Source organism: Orbicella franksi, chromosome 10 (genome assembly GCF_964199315.1).
Source record: "Orbicella franksi chromosome 10, jaOrbFran1.1, whole genome shotgun sequence".
NCBI lineage: Eukaryota > Metazoa > Cnidaria > Anthozoa > Scleractinia > Merulinidae > Orbicella > Orbicella franksi.
In genome coordinates this window covers 18,534,582-18,551,454 of record NC_138154.1, presented here as the reverse complement: position 1 = coordinate 18,551,454, position 16,873 = coordinate 18,534,582, and the positions used below count along the sequence as shown (strand labels likewise).

The 16,873-nt window shown below is 39.3% G+C and overlaps 2 protein-coding genes and 1 pseudogene across 4 annotated transcripts; 1 reads left to right on the top strand and 2 right to left on the bottom strand.

Annotated features, from left to right (window-relative positions):
* Positions 1 to 8: 8 nt before the first annotated feature.
* On the bottom strand, positions 9 to 4,864 carry LOC145500104 (uncharacterized). 2 transcript variants are annotated; one of them, XM_081479592.1, is made up of 5 exons: positions 4,273 to 4,864; positions 3,370 to 3,683; positions 2,818 to 2,902; positions 2,205 to 2,436; positions 9 to 1,583 (listed from the first exon to the last, which is right to left on the bottom strand). In XM_081479592.1, exons 1-5 carry the CDS (start codon positions 4,583 to 4,585, stop codon positions 1,196 to 1,198), a joined length of 1,332 nt encoding a protein of 443 aa, XP_081335718.1. In that variant the 5' UTR covers positions 4,586 to 4,864; the 3' UTR covers positions 9 to 1,195. The 2 variants fall into 2 exon arrangements, with proteins under 2 accessions (XP_081335718.1, XP_081335717.1); XM_081479591.1 differs by having other exon boundaries at positions 10 to 1,583; positions 3,370 to 3,713.
* Positions 4,865 to 8,072: 3,208 nt separating this feature from the next.
* Positions 8,073 to 9,962, bottom strand: LOC145500109 (neuronal pentraxin receptor-like). The gene is made up of 3 exons (XM_081479597.1): positions 9,543 to 9,962; positions 8,895 to 9,144; positions 8,073 to 8,599 (listed from the first exon to the last, which is right to left on the bottom strand). Exons 1-3 carry the CDS (start codon positions 9,763 to 9,765, stop codon positions 8,209 to 8,211), a joined length of 864 nt encoding a protein of 287 aa, XP_081335723.1. The 5' UTR covers positions 9,766 to 9,962; the 3' UTR covers positions 8,073 to 8,208.
* Positions 9,963 to 11,627: 1,665 nt separating this feature from the next.
* LOC145501716 (uncharacterized) lies at positions 11,628 to 16,581 on the top strand (annotated as a pseudogene). The gene is made up of 6 exons (XR_014051259.1): positions 11,628 to 11,747; positions 12,021 to 12,326; positions 12,896 to 13,233; positions 13,829 to 13,907; positions 14,245 to 14,476; positions 15,329 to 16,581. The product of XR_014051259.1 is annotated as an uncharacterized LOC145501716 (transcript).
* The last annotated feature ends 292 nt before the right edge of the window (positions 16,582 to 16,873 follow it).

Sequence of the window (16,873 nt, the reverse complement as noted above, 5' to 3'; positions counted from 1 at the left end):
TTGTTTCTCGGTAGCCCCGAGTTCAAATCCTCGGCCACGCTTATAAATAGCCGACTGGTTTGCCTCCGGCCAGTTGGGAATCTTGACAATGTTGTGTTCAATTTGAATTTGTTTCAGTTGTTTGCTCGGCCCCATTAGCACTTGTATAAACATTGCCCATGGTAAATAAAGGTCACATACATATCTATATTTTAATTTTTTTTTTTATTCTTGGTTTTCAAACTCAGCACTGATCCCCTTCTCGAAAGTATCACTGGTTCATCCCGTGACAAATGCCGTTCCATCACAGCATCCAAAGAACGTCGGGAACTTTAAAACCTTTTTACGAGGAGAATTTTTAACATATCAATGGCACTTCCCGTCAAAAATTTGCTTTTGTTGTAAATTCCCTTTGCTAACATCTGATAAGGTCTGTAAGTGCTGCTAGTGAACGGTTCTAGGATATTCTAGAGAAGGAAACCAGGATTTAATGAGTGAGAATCTCATACAAAGAATCTGGCCAATCATGTCATGCCTCCGGAGCTAGTTTTTCCGGGTATGAAGGCCCGACCGGCTACGAGTGACAGGTAGCTCTGGAGACGAGAATGGTAAACACGATGTATATACTTGAAAGAATCATTGACTCGTGGCTCATGAATCTTAGACTCATTTCGGGCTTATAGTAGTCACCTTTTTAATTTTAACAGCACAATAAACAAATAATGAAGCAAGACTGATAACTACGTAGAAATCTAAAAGACATGAGAGAGTTCAAACTCAAAGCCAACAATTGCGACCGTGGACAGCTGTTTCGACCTGGTTGTGTCTCGTCAGCACGGTGTGGCTTTCTATTTTTTTTTTCACAGATCCTGCGTATAACAGCAGCATTTTCGTTTACGGTCCCTTGCACCATTTGTATTTACAATAAAAAGCTACTTTTCCTTGTGAGGAAATCGTGACAATTGAGACTAGATCTCTGACATGCCATGAGGTCCATTTTGAAATTGGCACCACTTAAGGGTTCCATTAAGTCTCCCCTCGATTCTTACTCCCAAACCCCTGAAGATACATGCTTCAAGAAGCAGGAATTAGTAAAACTGCTATAACATCCATTTATTGCATTTTGACAACCTTATATCTAAAAACAATCATCCTTCTTTGATCCACGCTTAAGAGAAACTTTACTTAAGCAGAACAAAAACTTACAAACGATAGTTCATATTTCGCAGGTAGATGGAGAAATAACTCTCACATCACCTCTAAGTCCAACTTTAAAATCAGACCACTTTTTGACATTACCCCTCCCCCCGTGACACGACTTGGACAAGTTTGATACTTCACTTGCGTCGAGGACCCTGTCCCACATGTTCAGATCAGTGAGTTCTCCAATGTAGTTTTGAGTGGCGTCAAATCCTCCTCCAAACGAGTCTTGCTCCTGCCCAATGATAAGGATTCCGTTTGTGTTGACCACGTGACCGGTCTTTAACCCCGATCCTTTGGCTTGAGAGACGCCATCTTTGTAAATTTTCCAAGACCCAGCTTTGCTTTCCCATGAAGCACAGATGTGATGCCAGAAACCGTCATTGGCAGAGATTCCCGTTTGGCTGAAATGAAAATAAAACAAATACAAAGGCATCAACTTTATATTGCCATATCTCACTGTTGTGTACTTTGATTTTGAATGTATCACTGGCCATAGCTTCAGACCGAAGTAAATGGATCTCATGGATTTTACCCGATTCTCGCTTCATTCCCTATTCCTCCGTTAAACAAGTAATTATACATGGAAAGATAAAACCGTTTTTATCAGCCTCAACCTTAGTTTAAATGATTATCCGTGTTCAGTAAGCTCTCTTTCTCCAAACTATACAAAATAGATAGGACACATCGTGACTGTTAACTTGTGTATCTTAACGTGCTTTGCTTAAAACAATAATTTGTCAATCATGTTTTTCTTCTAAAGGTTTTGTCCAACACCAACCGTAACACATGGCTTTAAAACTGCAGCACCAATTCTGAGACTGTCTCTTTGTTAACGCGGTCAGTTTATGGAAAAAGACTAACTCCCTTCAACAAAATTTTTCTCTCAAATTGCGAAATTTGAATTTTGAGTCTCACGCGTTTGCCTCCTCGATTTGCGTGTAAAGTTCCGGTGAACGTTGCTAACAAACAGTAAGGTAGATGCAAGAGTTGTGTTCGGTTTACTGTTCCACTAGTTATCTTACATTAGTTTGTCGTTGATCCATAACTGGATTTGAGACATCTTGTTGATTAAAATTTCATTGGTGTGTGTGGGAGTGCTGTAACTCACGACCGTCCGATCCGTTCCTGTTTTGTCTGTTGTACGCACTCGGAAACACATGGTAAAAGCATCGGTGATTTGGAGGCCATGATGGATGACATAATCACTTGTAGTACTTTTCGTGAAATAAAGATCGTATGGACTTTCGGACAAACCTGTCGGAACATACGAAATTGATTATCGGCTTTGGTTAAATTATTACATTGGGTGAGAGTTAAAAGGGTCAACGCATTGCGTCAAGGAAAGGAAGATGTCAAAATCAATCGTTCACCTGATAATAAAGTAGAACTGGGATTTATGAACACAAAAATCTGCCTAAACGTCCATGCAAACAGGGTGTTGGACCTTTTCTAATTAGTGTTCTCAAACATAATGTGGGTAAAAGTCTGTGATGAAATAAAAGGCACTTATTTTTTGCAGCTTGGGCCTTGTCCCTTGCATACTACGAAGAGACAGGGATGTAAAGAGCTAACTTAAGGGCTCTCGATCAGAGAATTTAATTGAGTATTTAGAGTCTATTTATGCTTGGGGCTTACCGCATGTAGAAGAATGCAAATCTCCTTTAAGGAATGTAACATTATAGGATGCAATGTCTGATTCAAACAACCGTGACAGCAGTAACTGTAAGATCATAAACAATACCAAAACACGGTAATCATCAATGATTTTGACTGGTTAGCCATTAAATTAAAGCATTGCTAATTTAAACATGTTTAGATCAGGGCCAAGGGTTTGGTACAGAAAGGGTGAAAGGGTACAAGCTGGAGCTAATTACAGCCTAATATTACCACTAAGCGAAAGAGGGACTGTTTGTAGTCTAAGCAGACAGCCAAGCAAGACGAACACCCTCGCTGCTTGCAGAGTACATTCCAACAAAATCCGTTTCGGTTTGCACAATATCACCAAAAACCCTTACCGCTACCTGCTACCCTATTTTTTATATTCACTTGGATAGAGTACAGCACATACGGTCAGTCTCAATAACATTTGTTTGCAATTAATAGAAAAAAGGAACTTGACAGATAAACAAACTAACTGGCTAACACACATTGACTTTCACGCATGTAATGATCTGTTTTTCACGGTACCTTGAAGTTGATTTTTCCACCATATTTCTTTAGTTCGACCTGCAGGACTAATGTCACGTTGACAGGGCCTGCAGGTACTTGCATTGGCAAGGGAGTTTGCTCGCCATCTTCAAATGTATGCGACCACTTCATGGGAGGCTGATATGTCTGCATGGTAACTGTGGCTATCAGGGGTTGGCATCCATACGCTTGTACAGTGATGACCATGTGGCCAAATGGCCCAGTACTGTCTGGTGGTGAAGTGCATGTAACTTTGCTGCATTGCTCACTGAAGACGCATGTACCGCCGTTGCTTCCATCAGGGTGCTCAATATCTGCACAATACTCGCCTTGAGGATTGTTTCCTAGATGATTAAGTTGTCTTTGTCAGAGTATTTTAATTGTCTTGGAGGCAAATCAATTGCTATACAGTTCTAAAAGAGGGTCAAATCATTTGAAGCCTTCATAAAATATCGCTAAGCATTTTTGGATGCAAAAAATTGCTTTTAGACATCTAGACCATTTTAACTTGAAAACAAACAAACAAACAAGCAAAAAACAACAACGACAACAACAACAACAAAAAATACAATATTAAGAGCCAAGAAACTCTTTAGGGACCTCTTAAGAATTCTTTCCAAACCGCTTTCGAACTTTGGAAATTATTTCAGAAAGATGGGAACCCTTTTCATACCCAGGATCCTTGTCCCAAGTGGATATTACTTCAACGTAGAACTAAGCTCAGTATTCACAGGATATGTGCTAAGTTATATGAAGACGGCGAATCTTGCGCTTGAAAAATTGGGTCACACTCTGCAGTCTCTGCACGCAAACTAATATCCGAAATATCCTTGAGCGCCTGTTTGCCTATTATATCAGCAGACTTTTGATATAAACTAGATCGTTAATACTAACTTTACTAACCTCCCTGGATTTGATCCTTTATTGAGGCCAGTTCTTTCTTCAATTCGTTCACCTCCTGTAACAGCTGGTTGTTTCCTTCGCACAAGTCACACTGTTCATTACCATCCACAGCAACATTGATTACTGGACGACAGTGACATGCCGATGGGGACTTATTGTCGTGGGATGCGCTTCCAGCTTGAAAAAGGACAAGCAAAGTGAAAATCGGAAAGAAAGCTTCTGCCATCATCTTGAATACAGGGAATTTAGTTCTGGACTCCGTGCTGTCAAACGGGCTTATATTCTCTCTGACTAATTGTAGAACTGGCGTCATCAATGGTGCCAACCAATCAAATCATTAAACTTTGTTTATTTTGCTGCCTGCTTCATATTTTCCGTCTAGACTTCTTGTATTTCTTTCCTGTTTCTGCTCGCAATTGCATAATTTTCGCTTCGAAAAGATGGACCATGATTTTTTTTAGGCTTTGGTGAGGTTTGGTTGTTTAGATTGGATAGATTTTGCTATCTTGTACATCCAAGTACTGTATAAGTCCAAGTTGTTTTTGTCAAGTCGTCTTCGGGAAATATTTGCAAAAGGTCCTGCGTTACCTTCCTTCGGGCCAAGAATTTAACGGCTGTTCAGGGACGTCAGAAATAAAATCTGAATTAAAGGTGCGGTGCTTTATCGCATTACGTCTTGCGTCGACAAATGACTTACAAGCACATAGAAAATTATTAATTTATCTCCCAAACGTTCTTTATTTCGGAGTCGACACCAAGTAGTATTTAGCTTGGTTTGCTGATTCATTCAAGCGTGAATAGACTACTTTACAACTTCCTTACGGAAATTTTGGATGAAGCAACGGTGCACAAACTAAGGCTATGAATAGAGACTGAACCTTGTTGTTTCGTGACTGTTCGACGTTTGGATGGTGCATTTGGTAACTTTCCAAGTCGCGAATGCAGTATTGTCACCCCGAGATACTTGATAAAAAAATATATATGTTCGAATGTCAGTTTATATTTATATCAGTTGGAGTCGGGAGCTGGGGGAAATTTGATTTTTGTACCTTAAAAAGAGGGATATAAGCTAAGGTTTAGCTATATCGAATTGATTTGGCAATACGCTTTTCTCATAGCCTGAAATGTCAGTCATCTCCCGCCCTCGGCCTAATCCCCGGGAAAGAGACCGCCCGCGCGCGGGGATTAGGCTGAGGGCGGGAGATGATTGATATTTTAGGCTAACCTTCTTGTCTCCCAAACGTAAGTTTCGTTTTGTCTCGATTACAACAGAACAAAGAACGATTCTTTGTTACCCCTACTTTAATTTCAGTCACGAACGAGTCATATCAACTTGGCAAGTTGCTTTTAACGAGTACAATCTCTGAACATTTTACCAAGTTTCCTCGCGTATCAAGATAACTCAAGTTTACGTGCATGCTTGACACTTAAGGACAATCGTTTTCCTTCCTGTTTTTCTCAAGGTCCATGCCGGAAAGGAAATGATGTTTAGCCTGCATGCAGAGGTCTGCTATTGAGACCTCTGCATGCATGCTATACGACGTATTGACCGTCACACCTTCGTCACAACACGAAAATGAGAATGGCATATCAAAGGAAGTTAGGCTGTCCCGATTTTTGGCAGGTGTATTTACCTTGCGTCCCATCACAAATGTAAATATTTTAAGTGGTAGTTCAATGAATTTTTGCGAGGATTTCAATCGTCATTCAACACGAGATTTCTTTCTAGATTTTTACCGGTCTGTTGTATTTTTGTCAGTTTTTGTTCTCTGATTTCATGCCAAGAGATGAAGAAGCTGATGTCACTCAAGGGTGCAGACAAGACATAAATCAGTACCGCAATAGACAAATTCGGCTAACACACATGTGACATTGAATTGGGTGTTTACATTGCGTAAAAACGAGGCTCTCTTAACATTTTCTTTATTATTGCAGCCGCTTGTATTTGTTGTGTTAATCATGTGCTTTGCTGTAGTTGTTTATTCAATAAAGAAAAGAAATGGTCAAAATCCTCGAGAAATTTTCCAAAATTTGGCTCAACGAACATGGTCTTCGCGGCTCGAGCAAGGCGGAAAAAAGAATGCTGGAGAGAAAAGCTGTAAGTTCTTTCGGGAAGGGTATGTTTACGATGTTTACATGTGTCAGCAGTTGGAAGATTTCCATGTCAGAGCACGTTGCTAAAGATCTCTAAGAAAAATTGAAGAGCCTCATTTTAGCCATAATCTTCAGGGAGAGCGATGGCAGGACAAAGGTTTTTTTTTATTAAAGTACGCTCTTCATGTAAGGGAGGAGGCGGTGGACATTGCAATCATGTATTTGCATTATTGTTCCAGTTGAATGATTATTTATGTTTTATCAAATAATATCAAAGACATCCCGAGTGATGCAATCTTTACAAGACTACCGCAGTTCATGTTGCAGTATCCCAGTAAATCTGCATTTTTCTATATAGATTAGGCAACAGAAATTGTAAAATATTCATGAATTCATGATGACTGTTAAATCCAGTGAAAAGTGTAATAAATTTGCCCTCTTTCTTTGGGCTGTGCATTCGGAAAGAAGGTACGATACAGAAAAATTATGTAACCAGGGAATTCTAAGATGTTCATCTAATTAACTATAGATTTCATCCTCAAGATGTTTGTGCCTTTCGAGAAATAATTTCTTCGTCCGTCCTGGTCGAGACCAACGTGACACATTCTCCTTCAGATGTTGCCGAATCCGTTGCTTCATTTTCTTTTCTGCTTTGATTCACCTTTTCTGAAGCGTACCTCTTCACCGCTTGGACCTTCTCCTGCTTATCTTTACCCCACGAAAAAAAAAAATGGAACTACATCGGCCTTCAATCGATTTTTACTAGAGTAAGGATTAATAAAATCTTCTGATGTAGTGTTCGCTGCAGTACTGAAGTTGAAATATCGTGGATCTCTTTTCATTTTCACGATCCAAACAGAGAAGAGACTTTTAAAATTTAACTGAAACCCGTGAAACGACAGATCGTTTCGGTTAGCGGAGCTGTTCTGACAGTCTCCTGTGCAACAAAACCGCGGAATCGTGGCTTATTTTTCTCTAAATGTCAATACGAACGCACTTGTTTTGGTTGTTGCTGTACCCAATTCAAGTCACGTGACACCCGCGCGTGAGTTAACCGAATATGTCTATTGTCGAAAATAGAGACCCACTCCAGTTTTAGACTAAGCAATTCGCATTTTCGCAGAGTAGCAACTATCGAGGGGTCGTTAATTTCGGGAAGCTTAAACATGCAGTTTATCCGCTTTGCGATCCTAATCCATACCGAAAAGAGGGATAATTCTTAAAAAATCTAATGCCCTTAAAAAAATGCCGCCGGAACCATTGCAGAGTAAATGTATTGTAAACAAAAAGATCTATCAGATCACATTCATGATTAGCCAAACTATGTTATTTCAACCGTTCTTATGACCCGGGTCCTATGATTAATATAAAGGTAAAAGTTATGTTTGAAATGGTATCAATGTAAAAACGGCTTTAAAATTTGTTGTATTCCAGGGCAATCTAAATCTACAAACAATAGAAAGAATCAGAAATAAGTCATACGCTCTTGCAGTGAGACAAATGAACTACTCTTGTGAAAAGAAATTACACAGAGGATCACTGGACAGACTTTAAGATGAGCTGCATTTTTCCGTGGAATAATTATCGATGGACTTCATTCTGTGCTGACAGCCCATTTTGCAACCTCAGGTGTTACAATGAACACTTCCCCAAAATAAATCTACACAGGGATTACTCTCACAAAACGCTAGATAAAACAGTGCAAATTTGAAAATGCATTAAATTTTATTACATTCTAGAGCATCCTATCATCTACAAACAACATTTTTTGTTTATTCAAGCTTACGAGCGAACTTTACTTAACCTTGTAAAGGCAAAAAGATCCTAAAAAGAAGCGATATTTCATATCTCGCAAGCCGATGGAGAAATAACTCTTACATCACCTCTTATACCAACTTTAAAATCAGACCATTTCTTGACGTTACCCTCCGCCCCGTGACATGACTTGGACAGTTTCGATATTTCAGTTGCATTTAGGACCCTGTTCCACATGTTCAGATCAGTGAGCTCTCCAAGGAAGCCTTGGGTTGCGTCAAAGTCTCCTCCATGGGAATCTTGGTCCTGTCCGATGGTAAGGATTCCGTTTGTCTTGATTACGTGTCCAGTCTGCAATCCACTCCCACTGGCTTCGGAGACGCCGTCTTTGTAAATCTTCCAAGATCCAGCTTTGTTTTCCCACGAAACGCACATCAGATGCCAGAAGCCATCATTCAGGGTGGTGACTCCAGTTTCTCTGAAAAAAAAAAAAAAAAAAAAAAAAAAAAAAAAAAAAAAATCAGAACATATACCAAGATCACTCCTTTTATAAAGCAAATTCATGGGTAAAACAGATGAGAAATGGCCAGGAAAAAAATAGATGGGCGGCAAGTTAACTAAGCAATATATATATATATATATATGTTATCTCTTGTATCATCCACTGGTACAGCTGTATTTATACGATAAAGTCCCATTACTATATCCTTACGATGTATTGATTAACTATTAATCATCTATTATTAATTAATTGATAACTTATAATAACTTACAACAGCTCGTCATTGATCCATAATTCAAGTGAATCCGCATCTTTGATCAGGATTTCATTGAAGACGTGGTTTGCGCTGTAACTCAGGACCGCACCATCATAAACTGTCTTCTCTGCTGTTCGCATTCGGTAGCACACAGTAAAAGCATCGGTTATTTGGAGGCCATGGTGGATAACATAGTCACTTGTACCACGTTTCGTGAAATAAAGGTCGTATGCACTTTGAGTACTTTGGGGCAAACCTGTTGAAGCTAAAACGTACGAAATCGATCAGCCGATAATCTGACACCCCTACTACATGCGCTTAAATATCGCTCTTTTGAATAACCTGAAAAAATAAGATTCCATATATTAACCTCACAGAGTTGGAGGATGATAATTTGCGTGTTAAAGGATCCGGGTTTGACTCCAGCAACTTTGTCTTTGCCACCATAGAACTTCAATAGCTGTAGATTAGACTAGATCTCATTTCGCCGCTTAAGGGCTTATGGACTTTAAGCCGAATCTCACTTGTTAAAGAACACAAAACAATATCCTCGGTTAGGACTGAGCTCTGACAGTGCTGAATCCAGCGTGCAATGTGCATCACGTCATTTTTGGCGGTGATATTATTCAACTTATCTGATCGTCGCCTCATCTAGTTAGTTACCTTGTTGAACCTGATCCTTTACCGCGGCGAGTTCTTTCTTCAAATCGTCCACCTCCTGTAACAGCTGGTTGTTTCCTTCGCGTAAGTCGCACTGACCTTTGCCGTCCACAGAAACATTTATAACTGGACTGCAGTGGCAGGCGGACGGAGACTTGCGGGATACATCTTCAGCTTGAGATAGAACAAGCAGAGTAAAAACCAGAAAGGAGACTTTTGACATCATCTTGGACTCAAGTGTGGCTTTGCATGGACCCCGTGCTTCAAGCGGGACTTATATACTCTAATCTATGGTTGACACGCCTTCATCAATTGTGTGGGGAACCAATCAAATTATCACATAATATTCCTTTTTGCCTAACTCCATACGTCACTTTCTGACGTTCTTTATTCAATTCCTTCCTGTTTAGGCACGCAACTACAGAAAAGTTCCTCAATAACCAGAAAGTTGGACAGTGCCGGAAATTCCTCAAGGTTATGTTTTAGTGACTAAATAAAGGTTTACATCACAAATTCAAAAAACAAGGATATGTTGCAGACTGAAATGTACTAACGTGTGTGTACTAAGGTGTATTTCAGTTCCAATCCTCTACTTAATAAGTCAGACATGTTTTCATCGGCGAGTCTTTCCCTTGCAAACTCTCGTCGTTTATCGTTTTTTCCTCAGTCTTCCTCCTTGCTCACTTGCTTAGCTCTCTCAGGTAATACTTCCTGTTTCTGCTCACAAGGTTATTTACTTCTCAAAACAGATGGTCTGTTATGTTTTTGAAAGTTAAAGGTCATAGTTTGTAATAAGTGTTCCTACAGGGAACTGACTTCGATTTGAAAGAAGAAGAGATTCCAATCTCCTGGCTCCATATCACGCGCGGCGCTCAGGAGTTGGAAGAACACTAGCTTCGCGTAGTGCTAACGGTTTAGATCAGTCAGACACGAAATATTTCAAATTCTTTTCTTGATGAAAGCATGCGATGACATCGTGTTCATCGTTCTTGTTTAAGTTGCAATAGTCCCTAGGTGTACTTTGAGACATCACTTTGTTCAGTTCTTGTTCCGAGAGCAAAGACAAAAATTAAATAAACCGGTTCAAATGTGGAAATAATATCGTCTTGAATGGTAACTGAAATCCAACCAAAAATATTTCCGAACTACGACTAAAAATATTTTTCGTTTGTGATCGGAAAAGAAGTAAATAGAACTACCGAGACCGGGACATCTACAAATCTGAAAATACAGGAAACGGGTAAAATGTAGAGAGATATTTCTCAATGCAAGGTCGAGAAACGTTAAAAATGCAATGCACATGTTAATTTACTCGTTCGTGACTGAAATTTAACTAGGGATGATAAAGAAAGGTCTTTGTCCTATTACTCGAGACGAAAGAAAACTCGTGTTGCCAGGGATTCTGCTATAATTAGCTAGTAGATGTGTCACTAAATAAGTTCGATACAGCTAAAACTTGTACTCCCGCCCAAACGAACAAAGAGGTACAAAATAATATAAGATAACGCTCGAAAAACATTTTCAAGAAATTTCTTGTGAGACAAAGAGTACCGATTCCCGTCTTGGAAAACGGCCAAATGCAGCGACAGTACAGTCACGAGACAAAACTAACCATCTCTATTGTTTTGTTTTTTTTTTTAAATTTGTTGACTGATTATTCTTTAAAAGTTTCCGCATAGAAGTTGAAAGGAAGTCGATTTCTAAACGAACAAGTACGCCCGCTTAACTCTTTCTCGGCGTAGACTTCGAAAAAGAGAACATTTGGCTAATAATTTTCCATTTTTCTCTGTATTTTTAAGTCATTTGGTGAGAGAAAACATAGACAACTAGACAAATTTTTCTGACCTCTCTAAACAGTTAAAACGGAAATCTGTTGGATTTTTTAGCCTGCAAGAAAGGTAACACACCAGTCAAGTCAGCAAAATAGAGGATCGCAAAACTGATCCAACCAATCATAACCAGCTCAGGAGAGTATTGTGCAGATTACGTGGAGTGCGTACCAAAGAGAAAACTGTACAAAGAGAGCATATTGAGACGCTTCTAATATCTTGGGCTGCAGCTACGTTTTTTTGCCATGAACAAGTATAGATGGAGGCAACTTATCTTTGGCCCAATCCCCCACCTGGGGACAAGGAGCTAAAGACGTGCCAAAGAGAAGAAACAGGTAACAGTTTAATAAATCAAAACAGGAAAAGCTTTGAATATTTAGTAACTTAAAATGCTGTTTAGATACAAACCACAAACAATGTGAAGCCTGCCAATTGAATTATTAAGTACGGATTTCCGGAGGTACATGTACGCACGTGCTGTTAAGCCCATCATATACGCAAAAATATCATGGTCCATTTTTTTCGGATTAGGGACTACGTAGCTGGTCGTAGCTGTGCGCAAAAACAGGAAAGAAATGCAAGACGTTTGTACAGAAAATATGAAGCAGGCAGAAAAATGAACAAAAAGCAATGATTTGATTGGTTTGTACAGTTGATGCTATAATTGGTCAGAGAGAATATAAGCCCCTCTGACAACTGCTCGGAGTCCAGAACTAGTTTTCTAAGTTAAAGATGGCAGGAGCCTTCTTTTTGATTTTCACTCTGCTTGTCGTTTTTCAAGCTGGAAGCGCAGCCCGCGACAGCAAGTCCCCATCTGCATGTCACTGTCGTCCAGTAATCAATGTTGCTGTGGATGGTAATGATCAGTGCGACTTGTGTGAAGGAAACAACCAGCTGTTACAAAAGGTGAACGAATTGAAGGAAGAACTGGCCTCAATAAAGGATCAAATCCAAGGAGGTTAGTTAAGTCAGTAATAAGCCAAGGTAACGATCTTAGTCATGTCAAAAGTCATTTGTATGTAATAGGTAAACAGACTTTTGGATGAGATATAGCTCAGTATGCATTTGGTAGGATGTTTCGGGTATTAGTTTGTTTGCAGCGCGTGGCTCAAATTTCCAAGCGTAAGATTCGCCGTTTTAATATAACCTGAGTAATGTGCACTTGCCGTGCATGTGCAAACAAGTTTTGGGGAGCCCGTGCTTCATGATAAAGGTTTTCTTTTCTCTGAAGCATAGTTTTCAAAAGTTGGAAAGCGATTTAGAAAGGCCTGATTTCTAAAGGGTCTATTTAGAACTTATTGGCTTTGATACAATGTATGTTTTTTTCAAGTCGAAATGGTCTAGACCCTCTGTGGTAATTTTCGGCATTCAAACACAACAATAAAAGGATGAACACTCCTGTCAGACATTTCATCAATTTGATTAAGGTTTGAGATGATTTATTTGACCGTCTCCTTCAACTGCACAGCAATTGATTTACCTCCATCGTAGTTAAAACACTCTGACAAAGACAAATTACTCATCTAGGAAACAATCTTCAAGGTGATTGTGCAGATATTGAGCAACCTGACGGAAGCAACGGTACATGCGTCTTCAGTGATCAATGCAGCAAAGTTACATGCACTTCACCACCAGACAGCACTGGGCCATTTGGCCACATGATCATGACTGTACAAGCGTATGGATGCCAACCCCTGATAGCCACAGTTACCATGGAGACATTTCAGACTCCCATGAAGTGGTCGCATACATTTGAAGATGGCGAGCAAGCTCCCTTGCCAATCCAGGTATCTGCAGGTCCTGTCAATGTGAAATTATTCCTGAAAGTTGAACTGACGAAAGTTGGTGGAAAAATCCACTTCAAGGTAGCGTGTCAAGTTCCTTCCTTTTATTTATAGCGAACAGTAATGTCATTGAGTCTGACTGTGTGTGTTGTATTCTATCCAAGTGTATTACAAAAACTAAGTTAGCGGGTAAGAGCTTTTGCTGATATTTTTCAAGCCCATGCGGATATTATGAGTAAGTACTCTGTAAGCATGAGTAATTTTGTCTTGCTTAACTGATTTATGTGTGTTAGCCAGTAATTAGTCTGCTTCTCAGTCAACTTCTTTCTTTTCAGTTGTTAATAGCGATCAAAGGTTATTCAGATTGACTGTATGCCCTGTACTCTGTCCAGGTGAATTAACAAAAATAAGGTAGCGAGTAAGGGCTTTTGGTGAAATTTTTCAAACCCATGCGGATATTGTGGTAAAATAGTCTACAAGCAGCGAGTACTTTTGTCTTGCTTAACTGTTATATTATCCCTTCATTGCACCCGCTCCTATCCTGTACCAAAAGCACACTTACATGACCAACAGATTTTGTATTTGTATTTCTAAGTTAGCAGTTCTTTATTTAATGGCTAACCAATCACCAACATTGATGATTATTGTTTTGGTATTTTTTTTTTTGATCTCACAGTTACTGCTGTTGTTTGATTCAGACATAGCACCCTACAACGTCATATTCCTTGAGGGAGATTTGCAGGCTTCCAAATGCGGTAAGCTTCAAGCATAAATACTCGATTAAATTCAGTGAGATTTCTTAAGGTTAATATGAGTTAGCAAGTGTAGTTTAATTGTCTGCTCATGAGTATTGGGTAGAGAAAAAAGCCCAAACTGCAAAAAATAAGTGCCTTTTATTTCCACACAAACTTTTGCCAACATTATATTTGACAAGGCTTGCTGGAAAACGTCAAAGGGTATGTTCAGGCAGATTTTTGCGTCAACAAATCCCTGCTGTGCTATATCTGAATAGCTCAGCGATTAATTATCATATCCTCCTTCCCATGAAATAATTTAATCAAAACCAATAATGAATTTAATATGTGCCGACAGGTGTGCTCCAAAGTCCATACGATCTTTATTTCACGAAAAGTGGTACAGGTGACTATGTCATCCATCATGGCCTCCAAATAACCGATGCCTTTACCATGTGCTTCCGAGTGCGTACAACAGACAAGGCAGGAACGGATCGGACGGTCGTGAGTTACAGCACTTCCATATACACCAATGAAATTTTAATCAACAAGATGTCTCAAATCCAGTTATGGATCAACGACAAACTAATGTAAGATATAAATATAGACTGTAAATAGTAAAACAATTTTCAAGATGTGATATTAGTATCTACCTTATTGTTTGTTAACGACTTTCACCAGGAATTAGTTTTGCGAAAATCGAGAACTTCGTGACACTCAAAAATTTGGCAACTTTGAAAAATTGTGTTCCAGGGAGGCAATTTTTTTTTTCTCAAATGCAGATTCGCATTTACAGAGAGAAAGTGTCAGAATCGGCCTGGCGATTTTAAAGGCATCTTTCGTTTTTGAGACAATTGCAAGATGGTGCATTTTATAATACGCCAATATACCGACTAAAAACTTTCTTAGAATCTTGTCCAGAACATTATTTCATCGACCTACGTGACTTGATGTGATTTACCGCGCAATTTTTTAAAAGTAAACTAGTTTATTAATATTTGGAAATTTGGTCGTGTTAAATACAAGTTTCCAAAGTTGAAGTCTGGTTGGGAAAAAATTGGCAATAAGGGGTAAAAGTTGTGATACGTAGGCAAGATCCTGGGCTTTTTCCTTAAAAACAAATGCAACTTTTTTTTAACTCGAGGAACTTGAAAGTTTGTAGCAATTTTATTAAAGTGTTAGAGGATGAAACGAAACAAAGGAAAAATTCACTTCACATACACGTTAAAAGAGGAATACGGAATGATACGAGAATCGCCTCTTTTAATCCGAAAGAGAAATCTGAATATCAATTCGCGCGATAAATTATTTTCTGTTTTTGGTAATTTCATTATATCCATTAGTTTTGGATTGAAGCTATACTGGACAGTCATACATTTGTATTCATCGTACGAAATGGTGGGATGCAGCAATATAAAGTTGACGCCCTATTTTCATTTCAGCCAAACGGGAATCTCTGCAAATGACGGTTTCTGGCATCACATATGTGCTTCATGGGAAAACAAAGGTGGCTCATGGGAAATTTATAAAGATGGTGTCTCGCAGGCCAGTGGAGTGGGATTGAAGACCAGTCACGTGATCAACACAAACGGAATCCTTATCATTGGGCAGGAGCAAGATTCGTTTGGAGGAGGATTTGACGCCACTCAAAACTACATTGGAGAACTCACTGATCTGAACATGTGGAACAGGGTCCTCTACACAAGTGAAGTATCAAACTTGTCCAAGTCGTGTCACGGGGGGAGGGGTAATGTCAAGAAATGGTCTGACTTTAAAGTTGGACTAAGAGGTGATGTGAGAGTTATTTCTCCATCGGCCTGCGAAATATGAAATATCGCCTGTAACGTTTTGTTCTTCGTAATAAAGTTACCTGTATAAGCGTGGATTAAAGAAACACGATTGTCTGTAGTTGTTAGTTCGCTTTGAAATGCAATAAAATTTAAAGCGGCGTCATTAAGTCCTGTTTTTCGAGGCGTTTATTATCTGGTGCTATAATTCACCACTAAATTTTCTCCGATTCTTATTGGTGTAGATTGATCACGTGACGCGATAGTGTTCATCTGCGGAGAGACACTATCAGCCCATAGTGCCCGTCCGAGGAAAATACCCGGATGGATAGTACTCGTCCTGTAAACAACCGGGCTCATAGAGAATAAGCAATTGATGTTGTTTTCCTTTTCAAATTTTACATTTGGCTTTCACGGCTTTCATCTAAAAAAGTTTTTTTGAACTGGCGCACGGAAGAAAATTTAGTGGTGAACAATAAAGACAATAGAGTGTTTATGTCTCGAAACTATCGCTCTGATAGTTGCCCCTTGGAAATTTGATGTCCTTAAAGCTAGCATATTTGCCTTCGAAGCTTCGCTTCTCGGGCAAATATTTGTTTTAAGAGCATCAAATTTCCGCGGGGCAACTATCAGCCGATAGTTCCTCGAGAGAAACACTCTATTGTTTAATTAGGGAGTAGGAATTGATGGGTTTGCTCTGTCATCTCCATTCCGCTAACAAGTGTGGAACCTCTAAGAGGTGCTAATTTGAGTTATTGCACCACAATCAGTTGTACGAAAATGATTCTCTCAAAGTGAATCTTATGAAAAACCGGTTAGTTCTCGTTTTTTTTTAGATTTTCACAAGTATATGAGCGGGAGATTTGGTCAGAGAAAGGCATGAATGCAATGTGGTCAGAGTCGTTTCACTCGGTTGGCTCTCTTTAATCGGAAAAGTTCTTATGGGTTAGTCCTCAGCACTACTGTTCGATCTCTTCAAAAGTAATCATTTATCATGGTCTGTTAACTGAGTTAAAGCACTGATTAAACCTTATTGAGAAAATCTTTTTGAGAATAACACAACATATGACAAATTCATCAGAAGAAATGACGCCTTCTCTTTGGCTGATCAAGGTTAGCGTTATTTTCCTCTGCATCTTCGTCTTTCACCGCTGGATTTAGAATGTCAGAACATCCAGCAGCCTTTTCGTTTTTTACGCA

Excerpts from the sequence above, each read along its gene's own strand:
- LOC145500109 (XM_081479597.1), bottom strand. The coding sequence starts at position 9,765 with ATGATGTCAAAAGTCTCCTTTCTGGTTTTTACTCTGCTTGTTCTATCT. Across the intron at positions 9,145-9,542 it reads AAAGGATCAGGTTCAACAAG|CTTCAACAGGTTTGCCCCAA; the intron begins GTAACTAACTAG and ends CGTACGTTTTAG. Across the intron at positions 8,600-8,894 it reads TGGATCAATGACGAGCTGTT|AGAAACTGGAGTCACCACCC; the intron begins GTAAGTTATTAT and ends TTTTTTTTTCAG.
- LOC145500104 (XM_081479591.1), bottom strand. The coding sequence starts at position 4,585 with ATGACGCCAGTTCTACAATTAGTCAGAGAGAATATAAGCCCGTTTGAC. Across the intron at positions 2,903-3,369 it reads GTGGAAAAATCAACTTCAAG|TTACTGCTGTCACGGTTGTT; the intron begins GTACCGTGAAAA and ends ATGATCTTACAG. Across the intron at positions 2,437-2,817 it reads TTTGCATTCTTCTACATGCG|GTTTGTCCGAAAGTCCATAC; the intron begins GTAAGCCCCAAG and ends ATGTTCCGACAG.